We start from the raw sequence: 15,533 nt of genomic DNA on the forward strand, positions 1-15,533 counted from the left end.
ATCAAGCCAAAGCAGCAATATTAGCCAATGACAGGAGCGATAACATGCAGGCAAAACATGGCGGCCTCCATTGATCCAAATATGTCATGTCGCAGGCATCACATTGAAGAACTGTTAGAACTTCTTGGCACACAGTTCCTGGAGATGGTGCCAATAAGAAAAATGAAGTGGAAGGTATTAAATCTCTTTCTTTGCTTTTATTCGAATTTTGGTATTCTGTGTTTTCTTCTTCCAATAAGAATCTGGCATAGATGCCTCAGCCTTCACATTAATTCACAGTGCGTGTGTTGGTGTGTGTGTGTGCAGGTGCATAAAAGTAAAACTGTGTCTTTTATGTTTATTATTTATGACCTAATACAAACATATAGAATTATAAATGGGGTGGATGATATTGACATGCACAAAATATTCACATTCAAGCAGACAGACAACACCAGAAACAGCCAGGGAAAAATCTTTGTTCAACACTGTAAGACTAACAAGCGCAAGTTTTCGTTTTCTCATAGAGTTGCTAACAATTGGAATGCACTACCCGCTAACATAAAATTCGCACCCACAGTAGACGCCTTCAAAAACTTCTTGGACAATTCTCCAAAATTTCTTAACCTTTTTTACGACTTTGATTGAAAGCATTGAAAGAATAGGGATTTAGGCATGCAAAGTATCTGACAAAGAAGGGGCACCAATAAGGCCTCGCGGCCTTCGGCTAACAAATATAGCCGCCCCTACATACTACTACTACTACTATGTATGCTATGACCACAGGCTCACGAAACCCAGAATGAATAATCTTGATTAGCAGAGCATTAATTATGTGTTATTTTGTCTGTGTGTACATCACTACATGACCGTGTGATCCCATACATCATTTACATGTGTCTTTTCTTTCCAAAGCGGATCTTGTGAAATAAAATTAAACCGCAGAGATGAAATAGAGCTGGTTTTAATTTCCTTTTAATTGTGGTAGGATGAAGAGACAGCAGCCCTGGTGGCAACACCACAGCTTCAGCAGCGTGTTCTTCATGCTACAGTGTTGAATCCTGTTTGCCGTCTGCATCCGCCTGCTTTGTCATACCGCACACACTTCATGAAACAGCTAATTCAAAAGGTGCTGTAGCCAGTTTTATCCATTTTTATTCTTCATACTGTACTGAAGTATTTGAACACCAGTTTGCAGACGGATAGCAAAAAGGATGACATCGACAATTCATGGTTTAATGCACAATTTTGTTGCTTCTAATTTTAGTCTGTTACTGGGATCAAAAGAATACCTTGTACTCAAGAAAAAAAGTTGAAAAAGATTTACTGTTTGAATTTAAAGTCTTCAAGTTTTTGTTTGCAAATGGTTGTTGGGTCTGTTGTCTATTTTAATGATTGTTATCAGCTAATTCTGGTTCATTGTAATTTGATAACATTTTTAATGATTGTTTTTCTTACTTTGCTAGTTGGAACAACTGGATGCTGAGATCTGTGATGAAGTGTATGAAACCTACACAGACCTCCTTACACAAAGAGAAGATGATGATGATACACTTTGTTACAAAACGTATACACTGGTAAGACATGATTCTATTCTTAAATGTATCTGTCTGTACAATGAGAAGGCATTAATAACCCATGAAACTGCATGCGTGAGAACTGAGAGTGTTTGTGTTAGACTTAGATTGAGAGAGAGAGAGAATAGCAAAAAGACACCACAATCTTAGTGACTGATGTCACTAATGTCACAGAGTAAAAAAGTGTTTTAATTAGTAAGAAGAGTTTTGAGCGTTATGATTTTACATAATTATATCAACCATTTACTAACGTTTACAAATAATTTATAGACAAACCAATTATACATGTCTGTCTCTGTCTACATTTTGTCTGCATTAAGGGGCCAGGTAGCTCAGTTGGTAGAGCACTGGACTTGTGATCCTAATGTGCGCGCCTTCGTGTGCGAGGCTGGTACTACAAATTGTTCATGAGTTGTTCTTTGCTATTGGTGACAAAACAGTGGAAACTTACTGAAATTTTCAAAATGCAGCTACAACCTGGAAAATACTATTCCTGTCAAGTGGAGCCCTTGTATTATTTGAGTCTAAAAAGAAAATGTCAGGAACTTTTATGGTTCGGACAAAAAAGCAGACTGACTGGTGGGGGTCACAATGGAGTAACCTGCAGTACTTTGTGACACCAAATTTACACAGCATATCTATAAACTAATTCTGTGAAACAATTTGAGTAAACTCCATGAAAACAGAGTGTTTGCTGTTAGTTTGTCATGTATTGAAGAATTTTTGATGTACAGTTTAGTGTTGTTAGGTTCAGTAATTTTGTGACACCGTTTGCAGGTTACCTTGTAGTTTGATCTTTTTGTGGCAACACAACTGCTTACAGCAGGGCAGGGATATTTTGGTCAGTTATTGTTTAAAAGGGTGTAACTTGGAATACCTACAGATTATTAGAATCAAATGCAAACTACTGCTCAAATGTATCAAAACAGAAAGAGGTAACCTGCAAATCACGCGACACCAAATTGCCAATACTTGTGCATGTATAACGCTGTACTGGTGCAATCAATCAAATTATGCTACAAATGAATGTTATAAAGGAGACAATACCAACACAAACAGTTCTGCAACTTTATTGCCAAAAAACAGCGAAGAGTGCCACCTAAACTTCGCAGAACTATTATCTGTGGTCACCTGCGTACGAATGAAACCATTCGAGAATGGCCGGTCGCTGCATAGCTCCCGATAATTTTTAAGTCCTGTGCTCTAAAATAACTATACTATCAACTTTAACATCAATAATTTTACGAAGTAAGCATTAAGGAAACTTGTCTGAACTTTCAGTTTTCGCAAAATCAATGCGATACGGTTGATTTTCAGGACGAAACCGGTGGCACAGAGACATTTCGCGCGAAAGTAACCTGCGAACGGAGTTACCTCGCTTCTGTGACACGTCATCAATTTTGCCGTACACAAACTTTTCTATGTAGTACACAAAACTCGGGACATCATCACTATTTGTGTGTTTACCCTGCCGTCTTCCGGACTGAGGCCGCACGAGAACAATCCATGCTCAACTGCGCGAGCGAAGAAATGAAAATCGGGGTAACCTGGCGAACGTTTGTGACGGCAGATACGAAAGTCACCGTTGCGAGGTACACGGATGTATATTCACGCGACCAAATATCTTCATCTATCGATAATGATGCCATGATTTGAAAATAAAAATGTGTGTTTGCCTTCCTGGCGCTCAGGCCGGCAAATTGTCTTTCTTCAGTGGATCGGATTTGTGACGACGCGCGTTCGAAGGTTACCAGTTTTTTATCGGACGCAGCACGCGAGCAGGAGAGGGTCAGTTGTCCAAATAAGATTTTGTGCAGTTTAATCCAAGTATAAGTTATCGTTGAATGATAACAGTTATCCTTTCTAGAGCAGCTGTCGGTTTGAAATGTGTTGTGAACATGGCAGGGGTCTGTCATTCCCCGTTTTGGCCGCCATTTTGTGAACAAAAAACGAAAACAAGCAGGAATAAGTGCTACTTCTGTCATATTATTTTCCTTCATGGTGATTTTGTTGATACTGCTACATCAGTAGAATGCAGTAATTATCTTATTTTGTCACCATCATTCCCCGTAATTTAAAAAATTGATTTTACTTGATGTCACCCACCGCAGTCACCATTAGCAAAGAACAACTCTCATACGAAATGACAAACACAGGTTACAAGCGATAACGCGCAAAAATACTGGTTTATTACTTTACATCTGATCAGTATTGTATATTGATTACAGTACTATGTATTGCGTAATTCAGTATTGCATATTGCATATTGCGTATTGCGGTAAAAAACTAAACAAAGAAAAAGAGAAAAGAAAACAAATTATTAGACATGGCAAAGATATCAAAAATGCATAAACAAAACGCAAGAAACAAAAAGGGAAAAATAAACAATCATAAAACAGGCGAAGACAAACAGACAAGAAAGTTACAATACCAAACACTCGTTGGTTAATCCTTTAACAGTACGAAAGGATTACGTTCCTTACGTTAAACAATACAATAAACACTAAGAATACTCGAGAAACTTAGCATGAATACGTTTAAAACCAAAATGGCTACTTTAAGGAAAATACAAAACGTTGACTCATCAGGCCAGGAATACAATAGCAAACTGTCATACTAAAAAGTCTCTAAACGACAACGTTCCTGCGTTAATCAAAGTCACAAACAAGATATTTCCTCATCCAAATTTCCCCCAATAGCGTTATTAGAAATAAGCCCGTTTACAAACGATCACCACAGACCGCAAGCTCTTTTACCTAAATTCCTTTAACGTAAGGCTAGGATAAGTCAGAGAAAACATTGCACTTCGAACTTCGTTAACCACAGAAAACACAAGTTATTATACAAATTAGCGACTTTCTAGCGTCTACAAATCATTGCTGTACATTTCACGAAACTAGAATAGTTGAACACACAATAAAGAAACACTACAACATGTCAGACTTTCAACTCACGTTATACATAAACAACTCACAAAGTCATTACAAAATGGCGACCAAAATACAACACAAACAAGTAACAACAAAATTACCTTATGCGCTGTGTGGGTTGACCAGAGTACCAAAACTGTAGCCTCTCAACGAAGGGCACAATAAACAATTCACAACTTTCAATAAAACTGTATCCAAAACACGTTTACGTTGACAATATCCAAACTGTTCACGTTGACTTTAAGACATTACAAGAAGAACTCCATAAGCTCACTTGCTAACTTTGATACGTTACATAAAACATCCAAACTCTTCCATAAAAACCCTCAGATCGACTGAAGAGAGGAAGTCAAACAGTAATATTTATAGAAAACAAAAACCTAACATGGAATAGTTATTTAAAGGTAAAACAAAAGGTCACCATATTGACCAACCAACAACATTCCTAAGACAGAATCGGCTGAGACTACTATTTTACAACCAATCAGTAACCGATCACGCACTTCGTGCATGCTCAAAACTTAAAACGGTATATTTTACAGAAAGAAGATCAAGGAACTAGCTGACATTAAAAACTAAAAACACGTGAGTCACACGTATTCCAAAGCTTACAACGCAGTTTTGCAGGGCTCACTCCAAAACCAGGACATGGAAAAGAACACGTGAATCTCACGCGTATTCTAAAACTAACGACGCAGTTTTGCAATGCTCCGACCAAAACCAGGTCACAACAAGGAGCACGTGAGTCTCACACGTAAAAAATAGTTAAATAACGCTCCACAAAAACAGGTCACAACAAGGTGCCATGATAAAAACACGGTTTACTTGCTTTACACCGTAAAAGGGCTGAAGCAAACGTATTCACAACAAAAAATAGGTGAATGCATGCCTCGGCATGCACACCTAAGGTCGCAGGTTCGAATCCTGACAGGGTCAACTTTATGTGCAGACTCAGAGACGGTATCCATGTCCCACCCCCATGTCACTACACTGGCACGTAAAAGACCTCGGTCGTTCTGCCATAAGTGTAGGTTGCTGATTACACCTAGACACGCATACACCTGGGTAGTGCGACTCTTGTTGCTGCTAGCTTTCCACTGGGAGGAAGGGACCCAAATGTCCCAGCATTGGGATAATAGACTTATAGAGTAAAGAAAATGAAAAATGAAATGAAATATCTGTCTTGTCTGTTCAGCCCGATGGAGACAGAGTGTCACTTCAGGAATCTGTCAATCTGGTGTCACAGGGAACGACAGGGCTAAGTACATGGCAGGTTGGACTTACATATTGACTGAACTCTTATGTTTCGCTTTAATATATTTTTTCTGTCTTTCATAATTTTGAGTATTGTTATAAACAAGACTCTCCTGGCAGTGTTAGTTATTGTTACTAATACGGTTACACCATTGATTTCTTCTGTGTAAACTCTTTGTTTAAAGACAATTTTTCCATAGGATAGAGGAAAATTGTAACTTTTTTTGTTGTCCTGTTGTAAGAGACAAGTGATTGCATGCGCAATGATGTGGATTTGAATTGATACAACAACAAAATTCTTTAGACTAGCTTGGAAGGTGAAAGAAATGACTGTTCAAAATCAATGTTTGTTCGAAGCAATGCTCTCTCATTGAGGAGTGTTGCACCAACAAAAGAAAAGTGTGAAATATACACACCAAAATTGCATGTAATCATATACAGTGCGAGTCCTGAAACCCCCCTTTTAAGACCTAAGAGCCACCCCCATTTAGAGAAGCCACTCCCCTTTATACTTGAGTATTGAGTGTCACATTTTGCTTCAACAACTATGACATAACCATGATATTTGTATTTCAGTTTTCGTTTCTTTGATTCTAGGCTGCGCAGCACCTGGCAGAATGGATAGTGGAAAATCCAGGCGTATTGAGTGACAGGTGAGCTTACCCAGGTCTCTTTTATGCAGCTTAACACTTTCGCGACGGGAGATGACTATATTAGTAATAGCGCTGCAACGCCCACGGACGGGAAGTGACTATTTTAGTATTAGACATACAAGGTACACGACTCGTGATTGCTTCCCGGTTTTTGAAGCTTGCAGTAAATTGAGTTGTTTCCCTTGATACACGTGGTTTTCTCTTCCGGCTTGATCAAATTAGTGCAGATTTGCGTGGTGTTTTCGAACAAAAAAAATGAATCGAAGGCGAGCCTTGTCACGGGAGGAGATTCTCCGGATGTTGGATCTTGAGGATCCTGTAGATCATGATACATCGTGTCGTTTTAGCCTCAAGAAAGCGATAATAGCAGTGATATTGAGGAAGAAACAGTCCCGTTGTTGCTAGTACGAGTCGGCAACTACACGTGGTAGGGGGTGATACTGCTAGACGAACATGTATCTCGGAATCGTGCAGGAGCTATGGGGGCGTGGCAGCACTGATAACAATGGATGGCTGGAGCCTTCAAATCCTTTTGGAATTGTTCATATGTGTACAGTTGGTACTTTGTTGTGAAAATGTGACTTATATTCAATATGGATTACCTAGACATCATTTGGTGAGTGTTACACTTACAGTTTTGTTTCATTTGAGTCAGGATGCTGTGAGTGAATGCGTGATTTGCTTGTTTTTTTCTTTGTACTGTCTCCTTATTTCTGTGTACAATGTTAACAATATTTCAGCTAATTCATAGGTTTTACACCTTGTTTGGTTATAACATTATTTATAATACTTTCTGTTAAAAAATAACTTTTAAAAAAAGCAGTGGAAAATAAAACACACAAAAAACGTTAAAAAACACAAATTATCCCCCTTTCACCCCCCTTTCACCCCCCTTTGCTAAAACAAATCGCGTGACAAACTTATAAATAGCACGACTGAACTGGGCATCCATTTTTGAATTAGTACACAAAATTTGGTGGTGATTGGACTTAATTCAAGCTTGCTAGACAGATTTCTTTACAGTTACTGATTTTTGAGAAGTTTCTTGGTGGCAAGCTTGGGCAGGCAGGACGTTAACGCCGTGGCAGTGCTAGTCACAATAGTGTTAAGGGTCTCAATGTTTGTAAACTTAAATTTTTTATTTATTTAGTACATTGTATTTATGCAAGAACAACGAAAGCATAAAAAAGCACATTCATGCCCATTTATTGAACGATTACCAAAGACTGTTTGGCTAAAAACAAGAAGTATAAATGCTCGTTCGACTCATCTTTGACACAAGTACAAATATAAATCAGAAACAAATCAGTCGCTGCTCTAGCTCAGTAAACACTCTAGAAAATAATGATTTTATACTAATCGACCTATACTTCACTTGACGCCACTGTGACCTTGAAATGTAACCATGAAACCATTGAAAGCAGTCGCTCACTGCGCAAATATTGCCCCACTCTTGTTGATAGCTAGTCACTTCAGCAAATGTAGTCATAGCCCTCCCCCTCTCCCCCCCCTCCTCCACTCCCCCCCCCCCCCCCCCCCCCAGATGTCTGACAGCAAAAGGACATAAACCAGGCTGTTTTCAAGACTGTCACCTCAAGGTTAATCCCAAGAGCATATTGATAGCCAATAAAGTTATGAGGCATGAAAATGTAAAGCCAATGGTGTAGATCCTCTATTACAAACATAATGCAAACACTTTCTGTTATCATATTAAATTGGTATATATATATATATATGGGCACTTTAAAATACAAACGAGAATGCTTATTGTATTCCTTTTCTAGTCGATTCAATGTCAATAATTTTATTTTGGAAATATTAACTGCAAAGAGCAAGGAAGACGATAACTTACAATATTTGTATCTTACAGGAACATAGTGGAGCTGGGCTGTGGACTGGGGCTGACAGGGGTAGTGGCGTGTCGGGCATGTAGCGTCAAGAGTTACACCTTTACCGACTTTCACGCACAGGTTCTTTTCCTTCTTGCCAAAAACATTGAGACCAACCTCTCCCACCCTCCCTCCTCCTCCCTCCAGCAGGCCAGCCCTGCGGACACCAGAGACAAGAAAATGTTTCGCAAAATCAAGCGACAGCTCAGCTTGACAACAGACAAAACAGACTTGTCGTGCACACCTTCAGGAGACCACAGTTTAGGGGCAGGGGAGGACACCGGAATGGAGGTCCAAGCTGTGTTATCGCCAGACAAACCCAACAACAATATGGGGGTGGAGGAAGCAGGGGAAGAAGACGAGGATGAGATTTCTGTCAGCGAAGATGATGAGGTGCGTGCTGCGGGAAATGGTGCCAAACTAGAGGTAAATGAAGCACGCTGGGAACTGGATGGCAAGCAGCAAACAGCAGTGCTTCGCGCCGATCCAAGAGTGAGCGTGTGTTGGCTTGACTGGGAGCAAACATCAACCACCCCGGGTAGTTCTCTGCAGGCTGACGTCATTCTTGGCGCAGGTAGGTGCTTTGTAAAAGTATGTTTGTCAACTGTTTAGATCCTTATTTACTTATTTCATGAAGGGTCGAACTGTACTGGGATACATGAAAACCTTATAATAAAGAACTACACCAGAAAAAGATGTTCACAGTGTATGCATAAATCAGAAGGTACAACCATATTTGCCTCTGCGAACTCTACATATTAAAATGGATGAATATGGATTATTTTGGTAAGAATTTTAACATGTGAGAATATCCTGGAACTGGAAGCTTCCAAAATTTTAAATGATGTTCACAAAAGGGAAACCACAAGAGCAGTTAAAAAGTGTCAATTGATATTCTTTGTTCTCACCGGATTACAGGTACATCTGGACCTAAAAAGCACAAACGTTTTGTATCTTTCATTCTGTTCCCATTCTGCGAACTTGGGATGGACAGTGGTCCCCCGGTTCGAACTTCGGGACGGAGTTCATTCAAACGGGGGCGATTGTGACAGGGGAGGCTACCGCTTCTTTCACAGCAGACTCTGCACCCGAGTTGTTGGCCTTTAAGTCAACACCGGATTGTAGAATTCTGTTTGTGATGGGGTCTGGTGGTTTCCGATTGTCTGTATGTTCATGGAAACCTTCGGGTTTGCATAACAGTTTTTATAGAGCTAAGAAATTAGCCCTAACATTTTCAATCCTGTTTGATTGCACTTCGCCTCCCGAGGTGATCGTAGTGTTTCGGCACTCGGTTACATCTTATCACATTTTCTTGTTGACAAGAGTTGGCTTTCATTGGAGATATAATTATAACTGTTTTCTTCGTTTTATGATTCATATTGCTCATATCATACCTTGATCTACCGTTCATTGTAGTCTATTTTTGGTCACAGGGTACTTAAAGAGGACGTGTCTAAAAGGACATTTAATCAGATAGAGGTAGGTACTTACTTCTCTAACATAAGATGGTGGTTTTTTTCAGATGTGGTGTACGATCCAAGTATCATCCCTAGCCTGGTGCGTCTGCTGCGAAAGTTGCTTGAGCCTGGGAAGAAAAGCAAGGCTTTCATCGCTTCCACTGTACGAAACGAGGACACACGGGATGCTTTCCTTATCGCTTTGAGTCAGTATTGCAAATATATTTTACTACATTCATGGTAATTTAGGACTTCCTTTGTTTTCAAGGCAAAAGCCATGACGTTTCATGTGTTTGTCTTTCCTTCTGATCGTGGTATTCTCTATCATTTCCTATTTGTTAACTTTTTCAAGACTTTGTGTAGCTTACAGTGTACTGCAAAGATTGGTCTCAAGTTTATTTTCCCTACTTCTTTTCATGGTTTCCTCAGAAAACATCACCTGCAGGCTAGCTGTACATACAGGAACAGGTATTGTCTCCCCCAAAACAGATATTGGTTTTCTCTATTAGAATTTTGTCTTCCAATTTTGGAAACATGATTTTCTTAATATGTGATTCAGAGACAGACTACTTTTGGAAGCTCAGGTACACTGTGTTTTGGGATTCTGTTATTTTGCAATTTACAGTGGAGCTGGTGTGACATTAACAGCTGTCTTTCTGACTCAAAAGTCTTGTGTGCGTGTGCTTGTTTGGGTGTTTGTGCCTGATCCTAACAAATTTCAGAGAGCTTCTTGACATCATTGAGGTTTATTATAATGGTTTGGTTTCTCATCCATTCAGGCTCTGAGGGACTGTCGTATTCGGTTGTGGAAGGACCAAAGCAGGAACTGTTCCACTACGATCGAATGGTGCCCATAGAGATTCTGAAGATCACTTTTCAGCCAACCTAACAGCCTGCATTGCTCTTGCCTAGCTTCAGCAGTCTGCTACCGTTTCTGCAAGGGATTTAGTAGTGTACTTAATTAAAAGCTTGACTGTTAAGAATTTCAATACAGAAACAATTTTATGTTGTGAAAAAGTAAACGTGATAAGTAATGTATTACTTGGATGGGATTGAGAGTAAAGTTTCTGCTAAGCTTCCTTGCATGTTTGTGTGACAGGGAGACTACTGCGTCACCCTTCACAGCAGACTGCAGAGTTGTGTATCAGGCTATTTATAGCTCAAGCAGCTAGACACCTGTGAATTGTAGAGTTCTGTTTGTGATTGGGTCTGGCTGCTACTGTCTCCTGCTCTTGGTTGCCTTTGAGTACCCATAACAGTTTATATAGGGCTCAGAAATTAGCTCTAAAATCTCAATCCTGTTTGATTAGACTTTGCCTCCAAAGGTGATTGCAGTGTTCCGGCACTTGGTTACATTTGCAGTCCCAGTTATGTGAGGATAGATATTTACTTTGCTCTTCTGACTCATCTGAGTGATTAGTGACTGAATGAGTCATCTTAATGGGCAGTGTTCGGGTGTATAGGCCGTCCGTCTGTTGACAGACTTAAGGTTGAAGTTTTCCCCCACTGAATGTTGACGTTTTCTAGGTTATTGAAGATAATTCTTTGAAACTTTACTCTCTTTCAGGGTCTGATGACCTTTGGACACGAACCAAGTCTGGTTTACCCGTGTCAAATTTTAAGGTCACAGTGAGGTCGAGTTTGGATGAAACAAGAAAAGCAAAGGCTATCACCTTTGCCATAAGTAATATGAATCAGAAACGGTCTATTTGCTGTTCTAGCTGAAAAGACGTAGAAGAAAGTGATTCTTTTATTTTCTTTTACCCAACCTTGACCCTATTATGCATCAGAACCTTTTGGAAAATTATAATTTTTGATTTTTCTTATCCAGACTTGACCTCACTGTGTACTTGAAACTTCAGACAGGTCAATCAGACTTGGGTTTTGTTAGAAGGAAAAAAAGTTTAATAGAAAAAAAATAGAATGAAATAATAATTTTCCTTTAAACAAAAAAAATTTAACTTGACTTTGGTCACGTCTGGAGATCATCCAACCCTCGGAATGTGTGAAGTTTCAAGGCTCTAGTTTTATAAACCTTGTGTTGGTAATTTTCATTTTATGACCTGAATAGAACCTCGTTGTGACGCCTGAAGCGTAAAAAGGGTCAATCAGACTTGGGTCATGTTCAGAGTTCCATAAACCCTAGAAGTACGCACATAATCATTTGTAGCACCAGCTCCAAAACCATCTGAAAAATCCTCAATGTTATGTTTTTACGGTCCGTACGTTTTTACGGTCCGTACATGACTCTGGTGAAATTTGACGAGGGCCAACAAGACTTGGGTCATGTCAGGAGATCATCCAACCCCAGTAGCGTACACAGTTTTGCAGCTCTAGCTTTTAAAACATATGAAATAATCTCAACGTTAAAGGTTTTTTTCACGGAAAGCTGGATGGACGGCCGGCCTGCCCATACAGACGAACACTGCTCATTACTAAATCTCATTGAATACTCTTTATATATGAGTGAGTCAAAAAAGGAAAATTATAATTTTCTGGAAGATTTTTGAACCTGTATCTTTAAAACTGCACACACTTCCAGGGTTTGACGACCTCTAGACATCTACCAATTTACTGTGGTTTACCCAAAGTAGAATTTCAAGGTGACAGCAGGGTCAAGTTTGGACAAAAAGTAGAAAACATTTTGAAAGTCTATGGAACTCCTTACATGTCATGACAGTCGTGACCCAAGCCCAGCGGACCCTAGTCAAATTTCAAGGTCGAGTTTGGGCTAAGTAATGGACAATTATTATTTTTTTGAACGCAGGACATAGTGAAGGGAGTTTTGTTTGTCATTTCGTGTGTGTATGGTTGTATGAGTGTGGATGTGTGTGAGTACATAATATTATGTGGCTGATTCACATTACGTATAATTTAGGTGAGTCCTATAAGCATTTGCTCTTCTTTTTTCTCAAAATAATAAAAACTGAGTAAAATAAAACAAGTCGCGTAAGGCGAAATTACAACATTTAGTCAAGCTGTCGAACTAACATAATGAAACTGAACTCACTGCATTTTTACAGCAAGAGCGTATACTCCTAGCATCGTCAGTCCACCGCTCGATGCAAAGGCAGTGAAATTGACAAGAAGAGCGGGGTAGTAGTTGCGCTGAGAAGGATAGCACGCTTTTCTTTATCTCTATTCTTTTTAACTTTCTGAGCGTGTTTTTAATCCAAACATATCACATCTATATGTTTTTGGAATCAGGAACCCACAAGGAATAAGATGAAATTGTTTTTAAATCGATTTAGGAAATTTTATTTAAATAATAATTTTTATATTTTTAATTTAAGAGCTTGTTTTTAATCCGAATATAACATATTTATATGATTTTGGAATCAGAAAATGATGAAGAATAAGATGAACGTAAATTTGGATCGTTTTAAAAACAAATTATATTTTTTACAATTTTCAGATTTTTAATTACCAAAGTCATTAATTAATTTTTAAGCCACCAAGCTGAAATGCAATACCGAAGTCCGGCCTTCGTCGAAGATTGCTTGGCCAAAATTTCAATCAATTTGATTGATAAATGAGGGTGTGCAGTGCCGCCTCAACTTTTACAAAAAGTCGAATATGACGTCATCAAAGGTATTTATCGAAAAAAAAGAAAAAAACGTCTGGGGATATCATTCCCAGGAACTCTCATGTCAAATTTCATAAAAATCGGTCCGGTAGTTTGGTCTGAATCGCTCTACACACACACACACACAGACACCACTACCACCCTCGTCTCGATTCCCCCTCTACGTTAAAACATTTAGTCAAAACTTGACTAAATGTAAACACCCAGAAAAAGACGGATGGCTTCTCTGCAGTGGATAAGTTCCCCCGAAAGCGGCGTATGGCTGCCTAAATGGCGGGGTAAAAACGGTCATACACGTGAAATTCCACTCGTGCAAAAACACGAGTGTACGTGGGAGTTTCAGCCCACGAACGCAGAAGAAGAAGAAGTGGATAAGTTAAATCAAAGTCAAAGCACTAAGCCAGGTTGTGAACAAAATGTCCTTTCCTTTTAGGTCTTCCAAAGTAAAGCGCACAATTTCATAGGGAACAATATGAGACTTCTGAAACATGAGCTCAGAATGCAAACCTGTATACATTTATAGAAAATAGTTTATAACAAAGTATTGGTCATTTTGTCTCAGTTGTGTGGCAAATGCTGATGATTGTTGGTTAAAAGCACACCTTGTCATTACTTATGTGTCCTACCATCCCAAGACAGACTGACAAAATGTTGATGAATACCAGAACTGGTTTCTGTTGTGTTTTCTTTTTGTTTTGATTGTTTTTGTTGTTGAAGAACATTAGAATACAAAGGATTGTGAGGGAAAGGGCGTGAAGTTCAAAATGTTCCTTTTTTTGTTTTGTTTATTTGTTTTGTTTTTGTAAAGGGAGGAGTTAGGCCCATATTATACTTTTAATGGCCTTCTAATGTGTTCATTTATAAACCAGAAATGCACTGGTGTGCTTTGAATGTGCTTGTAAGATACACAAATCAGCTGCAATAAATATCCCAAACAATGTGTTCAGAAGTGTGTATAGACCATACGATTCTGATATTTTAAATGGTTATTTTTGCACATTGATCATCAAATCTTGTGTTGTGTGATCTTTTCAAAATGGTCAGTATATATACTATAATTATTGTTGTGTTTGCGAGCAGGTGAATTTGGGAAGCACCTCTGAATGTAATTGGTTTCCTGTCATTGAATGATGCTTCCTGTTGATATGCAAGCTTGTTACTGATGTCAGAAGTGTAGAGGATGACCAAACAAACACTACTTAATGTTGTTTTCATTATCACCTGTGATATGTTTTTCTATTTCTGGTTGTTAACTTGTTCGGTTTTATTAAGGAAAGACAGATATTTGCTTAAAGGTCCTCGTCTACATTTTTATACATAAATAGACATTTGAGTTTTGACCATTAAAATGCTGAGTCTATTCCCTACAAATATTAAAAATACATCCCCCTTCGATCAAGAAGGACGAAGCAAGGGTAGCCGTTTGAAAATTCATTGTAGTATTCCAGCATAGTAGGATATCCTTATTTGGGAAATGCCGAGGGCAAAACTCCTCTCGAATACCGTGCATTTCGTTCGTTTAAAAAAGTCGTGGACAGCGCTCCAATACCCAGTGTCAAACTGTTGCTGTGACTGTGTGGGCGTGACTGTCAGCATAGTGACATGAATTTGTTTGGTCGATATTTTGAGGTAAAGCACATGTTCTCAGGAAGCAGAAAACAAAATATTGGAAGTGTCAGAGACACAACCCAAAAATAACAAGAAATTCCTATGAGGTAGGAAAAACACCCCCGTCAAAGGGAAATAACCTTCTCAGTTGGTGGCAGTGACTGAGTGAGAATGGTTATTTCCCTTTGACCATGAAGATGTCCTTGTATAATTTTAATCCACCAATAACTCCCTAACCGTGTGTTTGACTGGTCCCAATTTTTGTAAGGACCGTCTCAGGAATGTATAGAACCTGTTCACCAAGTTTGGCGACGATCGGTCCGTTCATTCTTGAGATCTACTTGCGAACACAAACACACAAACAAACACACAAACAAACACCCAAACAAACACATCGAGCGAAACCTATACACACCCCTATACCGGGGGTGTAAAAACTATTTTTACACATATCTTTTTTTTTCTATAACTTTTTTCCCCATGGTTCTTTCATCATCTGACATAACTTTTTATCGAAATCTAACCATAAGATTATTGAAAAAAAGCAAAAATGTAGACGACCACCTTTAAACCTTTTTAAGTTGTTTTTGTGTGTGGGTT

At 38.9% G+C, this 15,533-nt stretch overlaps 1 protein-coding gene across 1 annotated transcript; it reads left to right on the forward strand.

The window, feature by feature from the left end:
- Positions 1–27: 27 nt before the first annotated feature.
- LOC138959241 (protein-lysine N-methyltransferase EEF2KMT-like) lies at positions 28–13,403 on the forward strand. The gene is made up of 8 exons (XM_070330643.1): positions 28–174; positions 968–1,108; positions 1,446–1,556; positions 5,682–5,759; positions 6,338–6,393; positions 8,264–8,856; positions 9,805–9,945; positions 10,519–13,403. The coding sequence occupies exons 1-8, from the start codon at positions 28–30 to the stop codon at positions 10,626–10,628; spliced, it is 1,377 nt and encodes a 458-aa protein (XP_070186744.1). The 3' UTR covers positions 10,629–13,403.
- The last annotated feature ends 2,130 nt before the right edge of the window (positions 13,404–15,533 follow it).

This window comes from Littorina saxatilis, linkage group LG2, assembly GCF_037325665.1.
Source record: "Littorina saxatilis isolate snail1 linkage group LG2, US_GU_Lsax_2.0, whole genome shotgun sequence".
NCBI classification, from domain to species: Eukaryota; Metazoa; Mollusca; class Gastropoda; order Littorinimorpha; family Littorinidae; genus Littorina; species Littorina saxatilis.

Coding starts and splice junctions, on each gene's coding strand:
- LOC138959241 (XM_070330643.1), top strand. CDS start 28: ATGACAGGAGCGATAACATGCAGGCAAAACATGGCGGCCTCCATTGAT. Junction 175..967: donor TAAGAAAAATGAAGTGGAAG/GTATTAAATCTC, acceptor TAATTGTGGTAG/GATGAAGAGACAGCAGCCCT. Junction 1,109..1,445: donor TGAAACAGCTAATTCAAAAG/GTGCTGTAGCCA, acceptor TTACTTTGCTAG/TTGGAACAACTGGATGCTGA.